General features: G+C 39.8%; 1 protein-coding gene across 3 annotated transcripts; it reads left to right on the forward strand.

Annotated features, from left to right (window-relative positions):
• The first annotated feature begins 1,534 nt into the window (after window positions 1-1,534).
• Window positions 1,535-19,029, forward strand: cry3a (cryptochrome circadian regulator 3a). 3 transcript variants are annotated; one of them, XM_072681705.1, is made up of 14 exons: window positions 1,535-1,690; window positions 2,923-3,094; window positions 8,300-8,408; window positions 8,566-8,708; window positions 9,048-9,232; window positions 10,371-10,459; window positions 10,716-10,856; window positions 11,256-11,567; window positions 12,255-12,406; window positions 14,505-14,707; window positions 15,262-15,354; window positions 15,832-15,954; window positions 16,053-16,216; window positions 16,303-19,029. In XM_072681705.1, the coding sequence occupies exons 2-14, from the start codon at window positions 2,937-2,939 to the stop codon at window positions 16,309-16,311; spliced, it is 1,881 nt and encodes a 626-aa protein (XP_072537806.1). In that variant the 5' UTR covers window positions 1,535-1,690; window positions 2,923-2,936; the 3' UTR covers window positions 16,312-19,029. The 3 variants fall into 3 exon arrangements, with proteins under 3 accessions (XP_072537806.1, XP_072537807.1, XP_072537808.1); XM_072681706.1 differs by having other exon boundaries at window positions 16,306-19,029; XM_072681707.1 differs by having other exon boundaries at window positions 15,844-15,954.
• The last annotated feature ends 2,516 nt before the right edge of the window (window positions 19,030-21,545 follow it).

Consider the following 21,545-nt stretch of genomic DNA (forward strand, 5'->3'; position numbering starts at 1 on the left):
ACTGAACAAGACCAAGAACAAGAACAAGACCTCTAGTGGCTCAGAGGCGATGAACACACCAGCGATTTCTCCACTAGATCTGCTGGATCTGTCATTTTCAACCATTATCACAAAGCACCTTTCTAAAATATTATTTTTTTTCAGGGCAAATTCTTGTCTAATCATGCTACACATTCTCTACAAACTCCTCTTGGTAAAGCAGTGGCGTTTGTTCAGAGAGGCCTTTAACTCTGATGCTCTATGGCTGGCGGCGCTGAGAAAATGCTTATGCTCCATATTTTACATCATTTTACTGTATTTACACTATCATAATGAACGAGACACTCTTTGCCCCGTTGTTATTAATTGCTAAGACAATTGTTTGTGATGTACATTATATAAACTTATATAAAAGCTAAAATGTTTTTAGTTCTGTGAAAAATATATGCATTATATGCAGAGCATTTTCTGTAATACATCTATTAATGGTTGATATTTTATATCTTACATTTTCTAAACTATAAATAGGTGCAATGTGGTGTTCAGAGAGGCCTTTAACTCTGAGGGGCATGATGTGTAATAGCATTTCAGCCTGAAATGAGGTGCTGCCCGATTCAGTCGAGTTTATTCGCTGTCCAGTAGTTATTTGCAGGGCTGGACTGGGAACTAAATTCAGCCCTTGACGTTTGTTTAGACCAGCCCGCCACAATCACAGAGCACGTCGAGACACTTTCACTAATGATCATGTCCTCCGTCTCATTTCCTACTTTTCCCCTCTTACACGAAGAATAAAGGGGGGGGGGGGGTGTTGGAGACCTGCTGTATGTTCGTCTATTTTGTCTATTTCTTCTTGAGGAATTTGACATCAAACTTTGTGAGGTAGCGTCCCCTGCTGCGCTGGCAAGCTCACACGAGCATTTTGGGGCAGAATGGAAAGACTTTGCTAGAGATGGAGAGATCCTCTTGTGAGGATATGGCTCAAACAGATTTTCTGGGTAGAATAAACTAGTGTATCCTCTGCCAGCTGCTGTTAGAAGCTGTTTATTCCATTTTAAAGAAAAATCACACATATTGCCAGCCTCGGTCATGCTGCTTTAGACAAACAGAAGGGGGTGACAGTAACACATTCATTGATTAATAACATAGACATTCTCAACTCTATCATTCATCTAACACTAAATAATAATACCATAGCAAAGCCGCCTACATGGATTACAACACGGGACTGGGAACTAGCTACCTCCAGTATTTCTGGACCACTGTGCTAATGTGCTCCAAAATAGCTGGCTAGCTAATGTAAATAAATCCATAACCAAAATGAAATCGGAGATATTAGCTACATTTATTGGTGTTGAAACGACCTGCGTATATAGAGGGTGGTCAGGCACCACGCTTCGCAGGGAATTCCATGTGCTACAAAGGGCACTACTTAGGGCATACGGAGCCATTTGCGACCCAGCCAGCGTTGCCTCGGCGACACTCCACGCTTCCTAAACGTGAGTGTGCACTTACCCCGTGACCTCGCCTCAGCCAATCAGCGGCGGCGTGGCCCACAGTCGGGCAGCAGCAGCAGGAGTGTGGCGCTGAGCTGCTAAGGCGAGTCAGAGCACAACACGGCGGAGACGCAACAACAGCAGCTTTGTAAGCGGTGTTCCCCGAAATACCGTGGGAAGAGATGGTCTTGTCTTCAGGATTGACATAACATTTAAAGGTAATATGTCATTTGCAATTCTTTGTTTATTTTTGGCGAAAGACATGGCGTCTGTTTAAAATAAGCAATGTTGGGGTTACATAACGTACGCGTCGGTGACCTAGTTTCACTAGCTAGCTAATGTTTATATCTTGAAATGTAGAAGTTCATAACGCTTTCCATAGAATCTGAATTCTTACTTTTTGGTCTGTGAACTATCTGTCGACGTTTTGTGGAAGCAGTTGGTCTTAAGACGTGTTCAAAACATCAGTGTTTATACCAGGTAGTCTCGCCAGTCTCACCCAGTTAAGGACTGACCTAATTTCCTCACCAAGATGCTCTGCGCTCTGGAAGAGCTGTGGCTGGCGCTGAGAAAATGCTTATACTCCATATTTCACATCATTTTACTGTATTTACACTATCATAATAAAAGAGACACTCTTTGCCCCGTTTTTATTATTTGCTAAGACAATTGTTTGTGATGTACATTATATAAACTTAATATAAAACCTAAAATGTTTTTAGTTCTGTGATAAAATATATGCATTATATGCAGAGCATTTTCTGTAATACATCTATTAATGGTTGATATTTTATACCTTACATTTTCTAAACTATAAATAGATGCAATTTGGTGTTTGATTGTGAATGGATTATGAGATAAGACTCTCATGAGAGAAGATTATAACTCTTGTCTGACAAATTATCCCGCTAACTATTACCATAGGGGAATCTCTATTTTGAGTGTCTTCCAATGTGGACATCACTGTTGTGTCAGCTCCTTGAGTCAGACATAAAATCTGCCAGTAATCGAATGTCACAGTATAAGAATTGCGTCAAACAACTCAGATGGATGGGATACATGCCAAAAGTTGGAGGGGATGAAAGTCATGAGGGAAAACACAAAAAATGGAACGGGAATTGACTGGATCTTATTGTTTGGCTTGCAGGTCATTGGTATAAATGTACATCTTGTATCTTGTTAGGTATGCCGTTGTCTTCACTCCTTTCTAATAGGAAATGTTGACTCTTTTTACAACACTTTTAAGTATATTTTAATTAATCATTCGATCAGTCAGATTTTAATTCCTGAACCATTACTAGCTTTTATTTAACTTGGTAATAACTCAGTCATTTGTAGTAGAAACTGACTAATAAGCCTATGGATGTGGCTTGACATCTCACAGCAGCTTTATTGGTGTGTGTATGACTTTTTTTGATAAACTCTTGTTCTGATTTTCTGTCCTGAAAAGGTGACACACTGAAAATGGCCCCCAATTCCATCCACTGGTTCCGGAGGGGCCTGCGTCTCCACGACAACCCTGCGCTTCAGGAGGCAGTGCGGGGTGCAGGCACCATCCGCTGTGTGTACTTCTTGGACCCCTGGTTTGCTGGGTCCTCCAACCTTGGGGTCAACAGGTGGAGGTAAGTGCATTTTGTTCTATTTACATCCAAATGCCTATTTAGAAGTGTGTGGCAGGGTGTTACGAAAGCCCCCATGGAGTATAGTCAGACTCATTTTCCTGCTCTATGATTTTTTTGTACCAAAACACTTGCCTCTAAAAGTAGCTGAGTTATATTTAAAGTCTCACTGTTGCTGTGTCTCTGCGAAACCCATTCAGAGCTTTTAAAGCACTGCAAGGTCTCAAACACACAGTGAGAGAGATTACGGAGTCACCACTAGTAGTTCATTCAAAGGTTCTTGAACTTAATTTATATGCCAAAGTGAGAGGAAATTTAATACCTTGTCTGTTAGACTATGGTCCAGTGCTGAAATGAGAGGGACCATATGTGTTTCTTTTTATGACATCGCCTGGGTTACATCATGCCTACATGAATAAAGCTGTCATAGACTTGACATTTGGACACATATTTAGTTCTCCTGGTTGCCGAGGTGTTAACTTCCATTAACTGTGAGTCATCTGCCAGTGAAGAACCTCAGCGTTACTTGAATACCAAAATATGGGTTGATATTTAATACTGCTTTTCTAATGTCTTTTATGGCATCTTTTCCCCCACCTGTGGTCCTTAATCATCCCATAATACTGACTTGTCTTTAAGTTAAGTAATTGAATGACCCACAAAGTCCATAAAACATTACATTGACCTCTGTTTTGATGCACAACGTTTGCATGACAGCAGCAATATATGAAACCATGTCCACACACCTTCTCATTTTATTCACCCTATACCAGGCTGTATTGATTCTGTGCACTAATTGACTTGCTTCTGTGCACCTCTCTATTTTCACTTAAGTGCTTTCAGACTTTCAGTAGAGCAGATTCGATTTAAGCTAAAAACAGAAAACCCTACATTTACTTCCTGACCTACTGCACATATCCGCAATATATTGCCAGAACAGTGTTTGCTTCTTTCGTAATGTAGGCCAAGTAACAGATGCTATTGACGAAAAGCTGGGAATCAGTCCGTTCAAACTCGAGGCAGTCTGTCACACACCATGCCATTCCTCTGTGATAGTCTTCTGAATGGGCTATTTTGGTCAGCTTCTAAAGTCAGTTCACCAGATTTAGGACTGATACACCTGCGACTGTGTCTGTCTCCACCAGCTGCAGGTGTGCAGATGGCTATTCCAGTCTTAGATAATGTACACCTGTTGCATGAGGGGAGGATTCGGCAGACCTGGATCTGGGCCAGGTTTACCAAAAGCATTGAAGTATTAACTTGTAGAGAGAGTGTTTAGCACTGTACTTGCTCGTTCATTTAATGATATGTATAATAATCTTATGTGCTACAAAGCATTTAGCAAACCCATTCTTTATTCTTTTTTTTTCGTCTTACCTACAACAAGGCTTCTGTAAGCTATGCTTGTCAGTTGTCTTCTTTTTTTTTTTTACAGTAATAGTATTATTAGGTCATGTGATATGGATTCATATCTGACTTACAATGCTTTTCATTGTAACAGTACTCCAAAATAATACAAAATAAACTCCATTATAGCGTGGAGCTCTGTATATTGCCAATGCAGTATCAATTCTTTCCATCTATTATTATTTAATATTTTGCACCATTTAAATGTGGAAGCTGTCTGTTATACTGTGTAACCATTTTATTATGAATGGATCAACAAAAAGGGTTAAAAATGATTAGGAATGCAATCTAGTTATATTAAAGTACAGTGAAGTATTTTTTTTACTGTTATGTTTAATGTATATTTTAATGTATAAAGTTTTGTGATGTCATGTGACCCAGAGCAGTCAGTGCCAGAAATGTCAGTTTTTCTTTCCTGTTAAAAGATGTATGGAGTGTTATTATAGCTGAAAGGAGGTCACTAGGCTAATTTTATGCCCTTCAGTGGCAGCACGCCTGCGCGCTGATATGTAGGCCAGGACAGTTGCATAAGGGATGATGTATGACTGAGCAAAGGGCTAGAAAGATGGGTTTTTCAAAAGCACTTTCCGAGGTCACATTCTATAGGTCAGTGGCAAAGATGTTGTTAAGGACAATGATAATAACCTTGAGTAACTCTTAAGGTGTTATGTGAGATTTTAAAAGAGAAGCAGCTCTTTCAGGTATTATTGGACTGTCCAGTCTATAATGGTCTAGACCCTGCAGGCAGACTTAGATAAACACACACCCTGTATCTATTTATTCCTTTATTCCATAAATGCAAAACTGCCACTAGTAACCCATATACCAACTGCTGCAAGTAACCACAATATAATGTTTTAAACAGTTTTTAGCTGTAGGCATTACACAGATTTGGCACACCAATGAATACGCAATTTTGGTTACTTATATGAAGACAATGCAGTCCTACTGACAACTTGATTACTCCTACGAACTAAAGCAAAAGGTTGCATGATAAGTATTTCCTTAAATATATTCAGGGTAGAGATCAGAGTATATCAGGATGCAACAAGGAGGGCAAGTGCTGCCTCTGATGTTTGCAGACTTGGATGCTAAATTGTCAGGAAGGCCACACTGGAAGGAACTACAGACGGTGATCTCGTTAGACAATCTTTCTTATTCATTGTAATTCTGGCTATCAATGACTGTATAATATAACATATATATTTTAAATGGGCACTGACTGCTGTAAACAATTAAATTGGTCAGTAGTGAAAAAACAGTGTTTCCGTCAGATATCCCCTTTATGTACCTATGTGCTAATTGATATACTGTCTGAAAGCTGGTACTGAACTGGAGTTGAAAAGAGAGGTGCTGTATAAACTGTAGTAAACTGTAGGAACTGATTGGAGGTGCTATATAGCGTATCATCACTGTCATGCAAAAACAGCAACTTAACAGGAGAAGGAAAAAAAACATCTTAACTTTTAATGAAAGTCAGTGTGAAAACATTTTATTCCAAGTAATTTCTGCAGCATTTATATTGGTCAGTTCATCATGACATGTTAAAAACAGTAAATTGAAAACAACTGTATGGCAAAATGGCAAATAATGGAAATTCAAATACAAGATTTCTGCAGGACAGTGATGTTGTGTTCTAAAGAGAATACAGTTTTACTAAACTTAGCTTTTTATTGTTTTTACATGGGCAGGGAAATACAATTGTTACTACTGCACTGACTTGAATGAAGCTCAGGATGTGTGTGTGTGTGCACGTGTGTTAGTGATGAGTGGGGAGTTGCATGTGGAAGTATGCCGGCCGGGTGGCTAGTCATGTATTTGGAGCATGGGCAGCTTTGCTGTCTGGTCTTTAATCAGGGCTTTGCTAGCAGACCGTCTGACTTTGGGCTCAGTCTGAACACTTCAGCTAGAACATAGACACAGGTGGAAGGTTAACCAGGCCAGGGGGACGTGTATTGACCTCGAACAAATGAATTAGAACACTAATGGCTCTGGCCAGTGATCTGCACGTGCGGTAATTACATAGCATAGGCTTGAACTTTTTTTTTTTGTGTGAGCATTAAGAGTACTTACAATGTACTGACATTACACTGCACATCAGTTTCGAAAGGAAGAGTGAAAACAAGGTTATGGGGAAGGTTGTTAACTTTCATTTACAAATCTTTGCATTTATAGTGGGTCAACCATATAGGCATCACAACTCTTCTCAAACATCATTAGCGCCAGTTTCTCTGTGTGACCATTTCTTGACAAATGGATGAATAGAAAAGGTCCAAAATGACTTTCTTTTGCAGTAGATGATGGCTGCCTGAAATATGTGACCCATATCATAAAATCCTCCCTTAAGACTTTAATGGAGCCATTTTCAGTTCCTTATTTTGAGGTCATTTGTCGGCAGTCTTGTCTTCAGTCAGTGAAATGCATTGCTTAATTGGGTTGTACTTTTAAGGTCCTTACACTGCTTTAAGGTTAAAGTTCTGTTTATTTGTTGTGATTCATCATAAATATGTCTTAAGCATAGTTATTTATACATTATTTTAGATTATCTGGACTGTAATCTGGACATTTGGGCTCTACATGGACATTATTGTGTACATTTTTTAATGTACAATATTATAAGTATAACAGTATATTATTTAAATATTCTTTTCGACATATTTCCTTATTCAGTATGCTGGACAATTGGGGTTAGGCACAAAATCTGAAAGATTTTGAGAAATAGACATCTTTACTGTTATTAGTCTAACAACCCAAGACAGAAGGCACCCATTGAGCGATTCCTTTATTTAATGTATATACAGTGGTGTAAGTGTACTCTTGAGGCGTCATGAACTAGTGATGTCTCCTGTCTTAATAAAGACCAGAGAATGTCATGCTGAAGTTAGGTAATCAGGTAATACAGTGGTAGTCCTTTCATAGCCATCTGTTTGTTGTTAAAGTGCACAGTCCTAAGACAGAGGATGATCAGTCGGCTGTTCCTTTAAAATAAACCTGACATTGTGTGCTTTAATTTCATGTTTCAGCTGAAACACAGTGCCATACATTTTGAATCAGTGTTACTAAGGGACTGTAGTTAATTGTTATTTCAGTTGTTTTAACAGCAGGCTAGGATCATTGGTCATATTGTGTTTGTGACCTTCTAATGACACCCAGATTTCTTCTCTGTTAAATAATGAGATTAAAATCTAATTGTGACTTATTCACACAATTAGGATTTACCTGACAGGTGGAAGACACCTTCTAAATGTTCAAATCCTGTTCATTTGTCAGCTGCTGAGTCAAGCTGTGTCCAAGCAGGTGTCCAAACTAAAAATATCAGTAAAGTCCTTCATGTGCAGGTGGACAGACTCAAGAAACCTGTGAATGGAAACTTGTGGCAGCTGTGAGGTTAGAATTCCATCTTGCCAGAAAAGGGAGGGCTGTTTATAGAAAGCTCCCTGTTTAATCCCAATTCAGGACAGGACTGCACGTGCAGCCACTAAGGTCTGCATTTCACTCTTTCACAATGGGTTGAATTTGCATTGCCACTTTTGGACACTAGAGGGTAGTGTGGTTTGGGGAATTAATGAATGGGCCAGTGGCATGTGGTACAGTACAACCATAGGCTAGAACAGTGGTGTTAATGCTGTTTAAATTTTGCCTGCTGTAGGTCACACTATTTCAGATAACTGAAATATTTAACTTCAAATTATTCAGTAATTCCATAATTTTATAATGCACTTTAATAATATATGCAGATGTCACCACAATTTTATGAAAGAGTGTATGTGGTAGATTTGTATCTTTATTTTATTTTTACAGATTTCTCCTTCAGTGCCTAGATGATCTCGACTCCAATCTCCGGAAACTTAATTCCCGCCTTTTTGTCATTCGAGGTCAACCAGCCAATGTTTTCCCACGTCTTTTTAAGGTAATATTCAATTAATTTAGGAATTTCATAATTCCAAAGAAAATACTTTCAGGCTTGTTAATCACTAAAATCAATAAAACATAGTCATTTATAACATTTAATGTGTTGAGTTACTGCAAGTCTCACTGCAAACTCTCTCTTTGATTTCTACCTTTAGGAGTGGGAAATATCCAGGTTGACTTTCGAGTATGACTCAGAACCATTTGGGAAGGAGCGGGATGCTGCCATTAAAAAGCTTGCGATGGAGGCTGGGGTAGAAGTTATCATCAAGATCTCACATACACTGTACAACCTGGACAAGTAGGGTTTTTTTCATCCTTAGTCTTATAAATCACTCCTATACAATGCCTTACATTATGTATGTTATGCCACTATTTCTGCATGACTAAAATGACCAACAGTAGCATGACTAGCAGTATTCAGAATGCTGTTCTAAAAGACTATTATTGTCATGTAAGAGGTACAAATTCCCTTTTTGTCACCTTAGAAGTGCTTTGCATGGACAGTTAAGCCTCTTAGAGCTTGTTTACTAGACATTTACTAGACATGGTATTTAGTCCAGTATTACTGGAAAATCTTAGGTAGGCCATATTTTCGTTTTGAACATGACCCATTTTCTTGCTCTGTATTCTCTTCTAGAATTATTGAGTTAAATGGTGGTCAGCCACCACTGACTTATAAGCGTTTCCAGACACTAATCAGCCGCATGGACCCACCAGAAATGCCAGTGGAGACCTTGTCCAGTTCTCTCATGGGTTGTTGTGTCACGCCTATCTCTGAAGACCATGGGGACAAATATGGCGTGCCTTCTTTAGAAGAACTGGGTGAGATACGATGGAGTCATTTTATATGAATCCAATTGCCAGTTCTGTTCTTTCAGAAATTTATGTAAGAATAGATTTTTTTTTTTTATGAAATACAAAACATATTTTTTACTTTGTCAAAATGGTTTCTGCCTAGTTTGCCTATTTAGTTTTATTTATTACAACAAAAATGACTTCTGCACAAAATATCGGAATATCAATATCAATATTTTAACCAAATTACAAATATTGGCATGAAAACTTTCCGAAAATGAATGATTAATTCCAGACACTGAACAACAGTGAACACTGAATGATTGCAAAAAGAGATGAACACTAAACAACAGTACTGTTATTAAAATATTATCTAATTTATTATCCATACGTTTCTATTTTTCCCATTGACTTTCCTGAGCAAAAGCTTTGAGAGTAACATTTGAGAGTAAAAACAAAGAATGTAAGATTTTGTGTGCATCTCTTATATAACTTGAAACACATCCAACGCATCATATTCTTCTTCTTTTCTCCAGAACAAATCTCATGACTTACTAATTTGTTACTTGGGCTTTGACAGATTAGACATGTTATATACACAATCTAATAGTGTCTATGTCTAAATGTTTGTGGACATATGTACATTATCAATGCTTTCAGCTACTTTAAATTGCACCCATAGCTGACATAGATGTACAAATGCACACACAAAGATTGTGTAGTCCCTATAGAGAATTATAAATTGTATAGAGTATTGCCTATAGAAGAGGACTCTCTTGAGCAGATAAACATGAATCTATTGCCATGCTCAGTGCCAAGCATGGGCTAGAGGGGTTTGAGCTGTGGAGCAGGAAAACTGTATTCTCACTGTTGCACTGCTGTAATCAAGTCCAAAAGCTAGTAATTACTCCAACAAAAGGCAACTCTTTTTTTAAAACCCTTGATTTTGGAAGAAACAATGAATGAGCAGGTGCCCCAATACTTTTGTCCATATAGTTTAGCAATTAATACTCAGAACATTACTCATGTTGGCAATTTACCAACTACATTTTATGTAAAACAGTTAACAATTCAATCATATTAACATGACATCCACTTTCCATATTGCAGTGCATTGAGTTGTATCAAAATAAGTGCTAACTTAATTAACTAAATTTGTTTGTAGGGTTTGACACAGAAGGACTGCCCTCTGCTGTGTGGCCTGGTGGGGAGACAGAAGCGTTAACAAGGATTGAAAGACATCTAGAGAGGAAGGTACAGGATGTTTAGTAGAAGGGTAAAGGGATCAAAATACTAACCATGTCATTGTTGGCTCTCATGCAAAGCCCTGGCATAAGCCCCAGTCTGCCAGCTGGAATTGAAAGAAAAGTACATGCCACAATTAAATTCAGAGCTGATGCAAAGTGCATCTGTTGGATGTCTGGCAATGTTGCCACATTTCACAATATCAATTGATCGCTTAATTTAGTGTGTGATCTTTTTTCCCCTTCTGTTCACCCTGGTCTGGGAGGCTTGGGTGGCAAACTTTGAGAGACCAAGGATGAATGCCAACTCCCTTCTGGCCAGCCCCACAGGCCTGAGCCCATACCTTCGCTTCGGCTGCCTCTCCTGTCGCCTCTTCTACTTCAAACTTACTGACCTCTACAGAAAGGTAAGCTAAGAAAGGATTCTTAGAGCGATAGAAGCCATAGAAGAACAACTTTTGAAGTATGAAGAAGCATTTAAAGGTTTTAAGACCCTTTATTTTTAGACATGTAGACACCTGGAATTGACATGGTAGTTCTTTAGATGCCAAACAATAAAATTCTTGAAGAATATGTTTATGATCCCCTTCATACAACCAATTAGGCAATAGCATTCATTTTTTTTCCTAAAGATAACATGGAAGCTCCAAAGTGAGCTTCATCCTCTTCAGTCTTAAGCTGCAAATTCGCTTTGTGTGGCCAGCCCTGTTAATCTGTTCTAGAATTACTTTGCATCAAATACACTAGCACTCTGTATTACAGAGTCATGCTCAGGTTTTCATGCTAACCCCTTATGCTCCATCCAGGTGAAAAAGACCAGCACACCTCCCCTCTCCCTCTATGGACAGCTGCTCTGGCGAGAATTTTTCTACACTGCCGCCACCACCAACCCGCGCTTCGACAAGATGGAGGGCAACCCTATTTGTGTTCGTATCCCCTGGGATAAAAACCCAGAGGCTCTGGCCAAGTGGGCTGAGGCTAAGACTGGTTTCCCCTGGATTGATGCCATCATGACCCAGCTGAGGCAGGAGGGCTGGATCCACCACCTGGCACGGCATGCTGTGGCCTGCTTCCTCACCCGAGGAGACCTGTGGATCAGCTGGGAGGAGGGCATGAAGGTGCTTTGCACTTACATGAGGCTATTTATATTTATGTGTTTTTACAAATAGAAGCACTTGCGATGTTAGAGAAGAAATTGTGTTTTTACCTTTATCATCTTACCCTGCTGTCTTTTTTCATGCTAGACCTATCAATTTTAATGTAAAGACTTCATATACGAACAACATTAGTGGATTTTATTCTAATAGAGTCTATTTAGCTAACCCTCCTATGCTTTCCTCTGTTCTTCTATCATCCCTTAGAAACCCATTGATTTCACTACTCTGTAAACCTTCAGGTTACGATCACCTAATCTGATACAAAGATACAAAGATACATCTACCAAAAGCCCAGGAGTGCATTTCATACTTATAGCACTTGTCTAGCTGAACTTGATATAGTTTATTTTTTCTTCCTCCAAAAAAAACATTGATACTGTTTGAATTGTTAAACTCAAGCCATCTAACTCAGTGATCTTAGTTCTCAAGCTGTTGTAATAAGCGTATTTTCTGCTTAAATCTGAAAAGACTGGTGTCTTTACTCTTTTGTAACTCTACTTTTAACCGTCTAGACAAGTGTGCCTGTGTTGAAATGGTAGTCCAGTGTCATGGCAACTAGTTTCTGAAGTGTCTAGTCGTTTCTGGGAGACATCGATGCAAAGGGCTGTATATGATAGACTGGTGTGTAATGGTAGCTGTGATTGACAGGTGTTTGAGGAGCTCTTATTGGATGCAGACTGGAGTGTGAATGCAGGCAGCTGGATGTGGCTCTCCTGTAGCTCCTTCTTTCAGCAGTTCTTCCACTGCTATTGTCCAGTGGGCTTCGGTCGGCGCACTGACCCTAACGGCGATTTCATTAGGTTGGTAACATTACCAAATGCATACACTGCTAGGTGGTAGGTAACCTACTGACAGCTCAACCGTTGCTGCGGCCAGGACAAGAGCAAAAAAGGGCACTTAGGACTAACTACCATTCCAATACAGATAAGTGATTAATCCTCATGTCAAATGGCACAATGCAGTACAATACAGTATTCTACCAGATATATATTAAACAGAACTATTATATAGCTATAGGTCTCTGAACTGACTCCTGTTCTGTCATTTTTAGCCTGCCTAGGTTCTTCAAACTTCTTCCACAGCCTCTGGCTTTTCCTTCTACCTCATACCTCATTTTGTATCAGATCCTTTTCAAGAGAAACTGTTAAAAACACACATTTAACTTTTGCTAACTTTTTTAACACTTAAGACTGTGATTTCTTCTCCATCTTGCTACAGTAATGCCATGACTGCATTATTAGCCCAATAGCCAAAAACTACTGTTTGTGCTGTGTTTCTGTGTTGTCTGTTTGGGGATTGGGTGAAAAGTTCAGCTTTCCCTTTCCCCTTTGTAAATTGTGGTTGATTGCTTTTAAGACAAAAGCCATTCTTAGCCAAAGCATTTGGAAGCCTGTTAGCTGTGATTCTGGTTGAAGCTCGATGCTCTTTCTCTGGGCAATACAGTAGCCTGTTCTTTAGCTCGGTAGCATCTCGTTTCATCAAAAGGGATTTTAACCGCTTGGTAAGGAAATACTAAGCCTGGCCTGTATTTAATGCATAGAGAGCTGCAATGCATTTCCCAGAGGGCATGATGGGAGGTGGGGTCCAAAGCCATGGATAACAACACTTCTATCTAGCTTTGGTCAACTCCTCCTTATCAGACTCTTTTTGAAATGTTTAGTGGCGCTCTTGGTGTTAAATGCAGCCCTGCCAATGATGTACTGTTTTATGTTTTATGGCCTTGATCACCATAGACCCCTGTGTTCACATGCTGGGAAGTTCATAGACTCCTCGGTCTGTCTGCAACTCCACAGCAACCTTCTACAACTGCCTATTGCGTCCACTCGCATGTAGTGAACTTCCTAAAACATCCAGTGCCCATGCAACCTTCTGTGTTCTTTGAGTGTTTTATCGCTTGTCCAGGCAGGATGTGAATGTTCCTGGCGAAAGGGTTGTGGTCCCTTTTGGCAAAACGAGGGGGCCGCCCAGCAGCAGAGGACAGTATACCGTGTTGCTCGTTTGACAGCTAGCAGGTTTCTCTGCCTTGGCTTGGGATCACTGTCGTCTCAAAAGCGATCAGTAGCAGTGTGAGGGGCAGGGAGTGAACCTGAACCTCTTACTCAGCCCTGAGTTTTGATTGGTTGGGGGGGTGGGGGCGGGGTAAGGGGCGGCGGGATGGAGATGTCTGGTTGGCTGGATCTGACGGTCCATGGGTGGGTGGGAAGGGGTTTTGGTCACTGCCTCTGCTTTCTAACGCGTGTTATAGTAGGAATCTTCGTAGTGTCTCAGCACAGGCAGGATCTGTTGGTTTAAAGTGCGTCGGCCTGTCTGCAAGTGTTGTGGTGCCATCGACCACCCTCTGTCCGTGCTCTGGTAAGGCCGAACGTGTAGGTAGGTGACTTTTCACTGTCCCTGGGACCCTGAAGAGAAACATCCACTCAGCCACAAGCTCTGACTTCCAGTTGGGCCTTCCTGCAGTACCTTGTATTATCGGCTGTTTCTACTGTTTCTTTATGGTGCTGTAGTAACACTTGCTTAAGTACTGTAACAAGTATAATCTGTAAGCGAGTTGTATTGTGTGGACAAAGTCTGCCTTAAGCATCATTGATTGTTGCCAGAGCTGTTTAAAAGAAGTATTATAATTGTCTTATTACAAACCAACATATATATTTTTAAGGTCTCTAAATGACAGTTGTGTTTTGAATCTAGCCCAGTTCATGTGGCAGTTCACACAAGTTCCTGTATTGCAACAAATGCCCTCATATTTGACTAAAAGCTTTTTGTTATTGGAAACTTTGTACCATTTTAATAGTTGTCAGCCTTATGTTTTCTGCAATAGGAAACCTGACCACGACTACGCCTAGCAGCTCTTGTATCTATGATGAGACTCTGCGGTTTAATCTCTCCTTGTCCTTCCAGACGCTATTTACCTGTTCTCCGAGGTTTTCCTGCCAAGTACATCTATGATCCGTGGAACGCCCCAGATTCGGTGCAGGCTGCAGCAAAGTGCATCATCGGAGTCCACTACCCCAAGCCCATGGTAAACCATGCAGAGGCCAGCCGCCTTAACATCGAGAGGATGAAGCAGATCTACCAGCAGCTTTCTCGCTACAGAGGACTAGGTACGAGTTTAACAATAAGCTCTGAGCTGGAAAAGAGTTTATCCCACTTTTGTTGGAATAACAACAAAAGTCTCTACTGTCAAGGGAAGGATTCTACAAGATTTTTAGAATCAGAATGTTGGATTATCACCACCCCACCTCATCTCTAACTCATCCCAGAAGTATTGGATGGAGCTTCATCTTTCCAAAGAACACAGTTTCACTCCTCCACAGCTCAATACTGGGGGCTTTGTACGCCTCTGGCCCAGGCATTAGACATGGTGCCAATAAAATCATGTTTATCTCCAAAGCGCCAAAGAATTGTATTAGGAATACAGGAATTGTGGATGTGTGTGTGTGTATTTGCACCTCTGTGTCAGCAATGGGTGCTGAATCCACAAACATTTAGACATATAGTGTAGTATGTATACACATGGCAGTAGTCTACCCAGCCTCTCATTCTACATTGTACTTCAACAGTATGTTTATTTCAACATTTTATCTCTCACTGAATACATACAAAAACTGTCCACCCAAAAAAAGCAGCCCAGTGTCTCTGTTTTCTGGTTGAACAGGACTTCTAGCCTCAGTGCCATCTACGCATAATGGGAATGGGAACGGCATAGCCTACTCTCCAGGAGAACAGCAGCCCGGGACCAACACACCAGGTAACTATTTTATTACCTTCTAGCTCCCACTACTCTTCTCTGTGCTTAGAGAAAAAGTTAGCTAGTGAGCTAGTTAGCTCTAACCTCTAAAGAGGTTTCTTCAAGGCAGTTGCTTTTTTAGAGAACAGGAACACTCAAAATATCTGGACTTGGTTCCTTGCATGGTTAAAAAGGTCTTTGGATTGGTGGAAAACATGAGTTAGAATACCATGTACATGGGTCAAAATACCACTTTTCCTTATACCTCAAATAGTATAAGGAAATAGTACCATATTAGTACCAAATAGTACCATATATTGGTGCCTGACTCTGGTTAGCAGTTTAATATACTAAAAAAATAAATACATAGTTTTTTATACGATGAGAAAGGAAAGTACAACTACTAGATGGCCAGTACCAGATTTTTAACCTATGTGCATATTATATAGATTTAAAATGTGTTAGCTTACCATTACAAATCTAACACCCTGACGACAGCAACCGTGTCAGGCAGCTCTGTTGCCAGTGGTAACAGGAGTGGAAGTATTTTGCTGAACTTCGACAGTGAGGAGCATCAGGGACCAAGTGGGATTCAGGAGCAACAGCAGCAACAGCGACTAGGTGAGACCTTAGATTTTTATAGGTGGTATAAGATTTATTTCCTGGTTTTCATCTGGATGAATGTGAACGCGAATACTGTTTCTAATTTGCTGTCGCAGTGCGTCTGCTTCACACAGGAGGAAGCGTCACAGGTAAGAGGGAAAGAGAATCGGAACGGGACGCCGAAGGAGACGACGATGCCCTCTCCACCGCTCACAAGTTACAGCGACAAATCGCAGAGATAACTTCGGTCCACGCAGCCAACGGGAACCAGTCTAGTATGGTAATTGAATATCACACACCAGCTTATTTCATAGCTGTAATGAATCGTTCCAAAACTGATGTTCTTATTTCTTTATTTTTTCTCAGAAGAGCTAGAGGGGCATATCAGCTGAAGTGAACACAGCACTAAACATCTGAACACAGCACATTGTGAACAGTATCTCTTACAGCTTTCAGCTCTCTTTGTAAAACGTTGGCTCCTTTTGGTCTTTTTTTTTGTTTTATTTTTATTTTATTTTTTATGAGGGTATAGTGTTTGGATGCATTTACCTTGGGTCATCTTGCATTAATGCTTTATTTTGGTAAGTCTGAAATGGGGCAAATGGATGAACACCACTTGAGGCGAAAACCAAAAAAAAATCCCATTCTGAAATTTCTGTTGAAATCTTAAACTACTTTCTTTTGGCAATTTTTTCTTCATTGCTTGTACATAAATGTCACATCATTTTACAGGACACTGATGCCCACTAAAGTAGCTTTTTAAATGTTTTATATCAAGCAGGATGCAGAGGAGATCTTTGCAGAAGGCAGTGTTTCAGGAATATTTTTATGCGGCCAGTTAGGGGACCTTTACTACCAGCACCTGCCTGATGGATGCATGTTCTAGCTACAGAGAGTACACTACTGCATACAAACTATCCTTTTTTCCTTTAGTAACACCTTTTTTTACAGTCACATTTTACTGGATTTCACTTGGAGATCAACATTCTCAAAAAGTGGTATATTGCTATTTTTTGTAAACAAAATATTTATAGTCAGATTTTCTACATTAATATTTTTGTTAGTCCCCGTTGAATGTATCTGTGTTTTAACTGCGCGTAAAAAGGAACAGCAAATAGAACGTAATGAAATGGAAAAACAATCACTGTAGAATTTTAGGGAATATAAATTATTGTAAAATTGAAATTATATGTTTGTTAAATGGGTTGAGGTAACCATTTACTCTCTAACCTGGCCATTTCTAATCTGGCCATTTCTGTTTTATGTACAAAGCAGAATAATTATGCAACATAAGCAAATGATTCTTGGATGTTTCAAAGTGCACAGTGGTCCTTATATAATCAAAAGGCATCCGCACTGTAAAGGAGATCTGACTAATTTGGACTTGTATTTAATAATGTATTTTTGTATTTTCCGTGGTAAAACCAGGCCAGACCTCAGAGCCAGCAGATGCCTAAACACGAGGGCCTAAACCACAAATAGTCACTTTTAAGACTGGGGAGGGACCCTAGAAAAGTACATTTTTAACAGCTAAATGATCGCTGCAAAATGGTTTAAAATATGACAATTTTCAGGTCACTCCTCAGTTACACTAAGGAGATTCATCACAATTAATTCGCTTTTTTCCCTCCACGTGTATCATAAACATGACGTAATTGTGCGTAGCTTCAGCTTTGAATCGGTTAAACAAAAGCAATCCCTGTTCATTAGTCTTAAACATAGTTTGAAGTATTGTACATAAAGTAATCTCAGAAACATACATTGGGTATTTAAAAGCTGAAAATCCAGATAACTTTTACATTCCAAAGAACAAAATGACATGCTTTTTTTTGTAGTGTTTATTTTTTCAGTCAGTAGTTTTCTTAGATATGCTTCTGCAGACAATGTTTATACATAGATTATTCAGATCTGAAATTGGCCCCTACTTTAACAAGTGTTCATATGTACTGCCGCCTCCCACCCCCCCCAAAAAAGTAAACCTTTCACATCTTTTAACGCATCATGGGAAGTAGTGTGAAGCTGGACAGGGTGTCATGATGTTATTTGGATTACAAGGGTGAATGGCTCTCCTCAGGGACACAGATAACTGTAAAGAATGAGAAGTCCTTTTACTCTTCATCTCACATTTTAGGCAGTTTGTGGCCACCGCTTTATTCCTGTTTTGTTTTTACCACGGTAACCATTTCCATTTTTATTAAGTTTGATGCAAAAAAACAATAAGCCCAGCATTGTATGTTACAGCCATAGCCAAAGGTTTTTGTTTTTCTCCCCCCCCCCCCCTTTTTCCTTTTCTTTACCACAGACCAAAATTAGTCGCAGAGGAAATCACAAGTGTGCCCTTGTGCAGAAACAGAACAAAAGTGTAAACTTTATATTAATGGAATAATAATTCGAAGCATAATAGTAGCTTATTGGCTGTGTTCCAAAATGAAAACAAGCAAAGTACATAGAAATTCAGCAGTTCATCTTTCTTAAAAGCAGACTCTTTTTTTCCATTCAGAAAAACACCTAATTGTTACTGAAAAATGACATTTTGCTGGTCAAATTAGCAACGTTCAGTGTTAACTAGGCGCTCCATCTGCTGAATTGTTTACATTGTCACCACTCCAGGTGCCCAATAAAGAACTTTTTCTGTACAACTATAACGTGTAGTTATAGGCCATTAAACCTTCCGCCTAGGTGTGCATGGACGACCATTTGAGATGTAACTGACGCAAACTGTGCTGAATTTGTTTTTGTGCTGTTCCTGGACCTGCTGTTGGCGTAGTCACATCTGTACAGCATCTGGCGTAGCAAACAGACTTTTGACCAGGTGAACAGTTGACTTCATTTTTGAATGTTGAGAGTGCTTTTGACTGTAAATTCTCTGTGCTGTTGTAGCTACCTGTATTTGTCGCAGTGGAATAAGTGAACCATCTCCCCATCCCCCCCCTCCCCCCAACCCATTTGGATTTTTTTGTTCTTTTTATTTACTTTCTGAGAAAAACCTGTTTCATTTATGTCTACACTTATCCTCTGTCCTCCAGTCTGTAAACAGTTGTACTTGTGCAAAATCAGGTTGATGATGGAAGTAAATTGTTTAAACTGGTGTCATTTTCTGAGTTTTTCTCTTGTGTCTGAACCTATTTCACACCATACTGTAATATACTTCTGCATCAATGCATTTTATATAGAAATCATTTGCCTAAAAGTTATTTTGCGCATTTTCATTCAGCTTAATATTTAGTTCCATCCTAACCCATTTTGGTTTTATGATGAAACAAGAAAAAAAACAGTATATAAATATAGTTCCCTTCAATTGAAAGTGCACTTAATATGTTTTAATACAGCTTTGTATCCCTCTGCATCTCTCACCATGGATTATTTTCTTAACAATATCCATCCACTGGGAATCCCATGAGTCCTTTACAATCTTCGTCATAGGCTGCGTCTGAATAGTTGAGTAAATATTTCCTGTCTGAGTTCTTCGATTGAGCCTGGTCTGGTAGCTGTGTGGCTGTCGTGGCAGCTCTGCTAATACATTTAGAGAGGCCATGGGCTATAGATCAACACAGGCAACGTGAGGGAAAGCAGACAGGAAAGGCAGTTTTTAAGGTGGCCCTAACTTAGCCACTGATTCATATACCAAATGAATTAGTGGTATTTTTGTGTCCATTATACTACAACCACAAAAAGTATTCTACAATACCTTGTTTATGTCAAAACATTTATAGTGTGTTCAAATAATACTTTGTTTAAAAATGGCAAGTGGTACATAGAGTATTTGAAGTTTCTAAATAAAATTATTTGGCTTAATTTTACCTGAAACCTTTGAAATTATATAGAGCTTTTTTAAATATTCAACTTTTGTTGGTAAATTCTCACATTTTCAGAAAGATTTTAACTAAAATGGGCTTTTAAGAAAGCATTCTGTATTAAAAAGAGGCCCTCATTGTGCCGTGGCAAGGCCACAAATCCTGAAAAAATGTTGAGACATAACTAGGCTGTTTGAGTTTACTAAGTCAGGGACGACCTGATTAAAATGTGTAATTAGTTCACCAAGCTTTTGGCAGTATTGGCTTCAATCTAGATGACCTCACCAAAAGAGAACTAATGAGAACATTTGAAAGCTCAATAACTGGGTTATCCAACATAAATAGATCCACCTCACCCAGTTTATAGCTTTATTCAGCAAAACCCCCCCAAAAAAACCAAAACAAAAGGAGCCAGGCTCAGGTAAAGTCCCCTACAGTACTAGTCTGCAAGGCTCCTCTTCAGAGCTCAGTCATGCATGTGTTAGACAGCCTAAGCAGGCCTAAGCAGCACTGAAGAGGAGTGCCTTCGTCTACCTGTAGCTGCCATTTGTGTCCCATTGATTATATTTACAGATATATGTATGTACAGTAAAAGTAAGACTAATTTCAAGTGTAACAAGTCTGTCATTAAAATATTATTAAAACCTATCTACAGGTCCCAGCCCACTACAAATACTGAAGGATTTTTTTGGAATCACCCTGTCGTGTCAAAAGACGTCCTTTAAATAAATTAAGTGCTTTAAATGTTGCATTGAGTAACCAATGCCACTTGGGGGCGCTATTGATATAAAAATATAATAAACAAATAATGATGCCTTACACAGATCCACCAGTTTAAGAATGAAAAGAAATTGATGTGGTTGATTAGAGAATTAGAGAAAGAATAGAGCAACAGCGAGCAGCACGTTTTGTACATTAAAGGATAAGTAATGCTATAAGATCTGCCAAAGCCAGGGCTAAGGAGGAGACAAAGCAATGGAAAGGTGTGACTGTCTGCAGGTGATCACAGATCTGCAGCTCCGTTTTGTTCTCAAATAATTGATTATGAATCACAGACAGATTAGTAGAAGATTAGTCATTACATAGCAGCACATGGCATCGGTACATGGTGTGCTGTTCTTCGACCTGGCCGTTTAGGGGGACTGAGTCCACATCAACAGATCCGCTCTGTTCTCTCTCACTGGCTTGGCACAAATATTGAGAAAGAGTGGGCTGAGATGTTTTTAGACCCTTGAGAAGGAGAGAAATGGGGCCTCCCATCCCCTTTCCCTGACCTTGCGTCACCTACCCTTGTTTCAGTCACCACGGGACTTGAATACAAAAGTTTGTCCACAAATGCAATGGAAAAACTGTTTTCTCTCTCTCTCTCTCTCCCTCTCTCTCACTCCCTCTCTCTCTCTCTCTCTCTCCCCTTCTCCCCCTACACTGGCATCACTACTTGTTGAATCAGAATGAAACTCACTTGAGTTTCCTGTCTTGTGAATACACGGTGGTCTAGGCGGTGGTTATGTAGGTTTTCCTGCCTGGCACCCTGATTTGTATGTTAGGGGCCAAAGCCGGTTGCCTCAGTAACTGTGTTGAATCGGTCTCCCCCCTAAACCCCCCCACCCCAACCTCCACTCTCAGAAGCCGGCGAAAACAAAACAAACATTGTCCCCTTAACAAGGCGAGGAGAGACAGTACTCTGTGTGCGAGCGAGAGACATTCAGGTCATATTAGTCCTCGCTCATTGAGCCTAGCCTGAAGATGACACAGTGCATACACTCTCTCACACACACTTAACACTTCCTCCGGTCTGGGAGACTATTAAGCTCG

Source organism: Salminus brasiliensis, chromosome 6 (genome assembly GCF_030463535.1).
Source record: "Salminus brasiliensis chromosome 6, fSalBra1.hap2, whole genome shotgun sequence".
In the NCBI taxonomy this organism is placed as follows: Eukaryota; Metazoa; Chordata; class Actinopteri; order Characiformes; family Bryconidae; genus Salminus; species Salminus brasiliensis.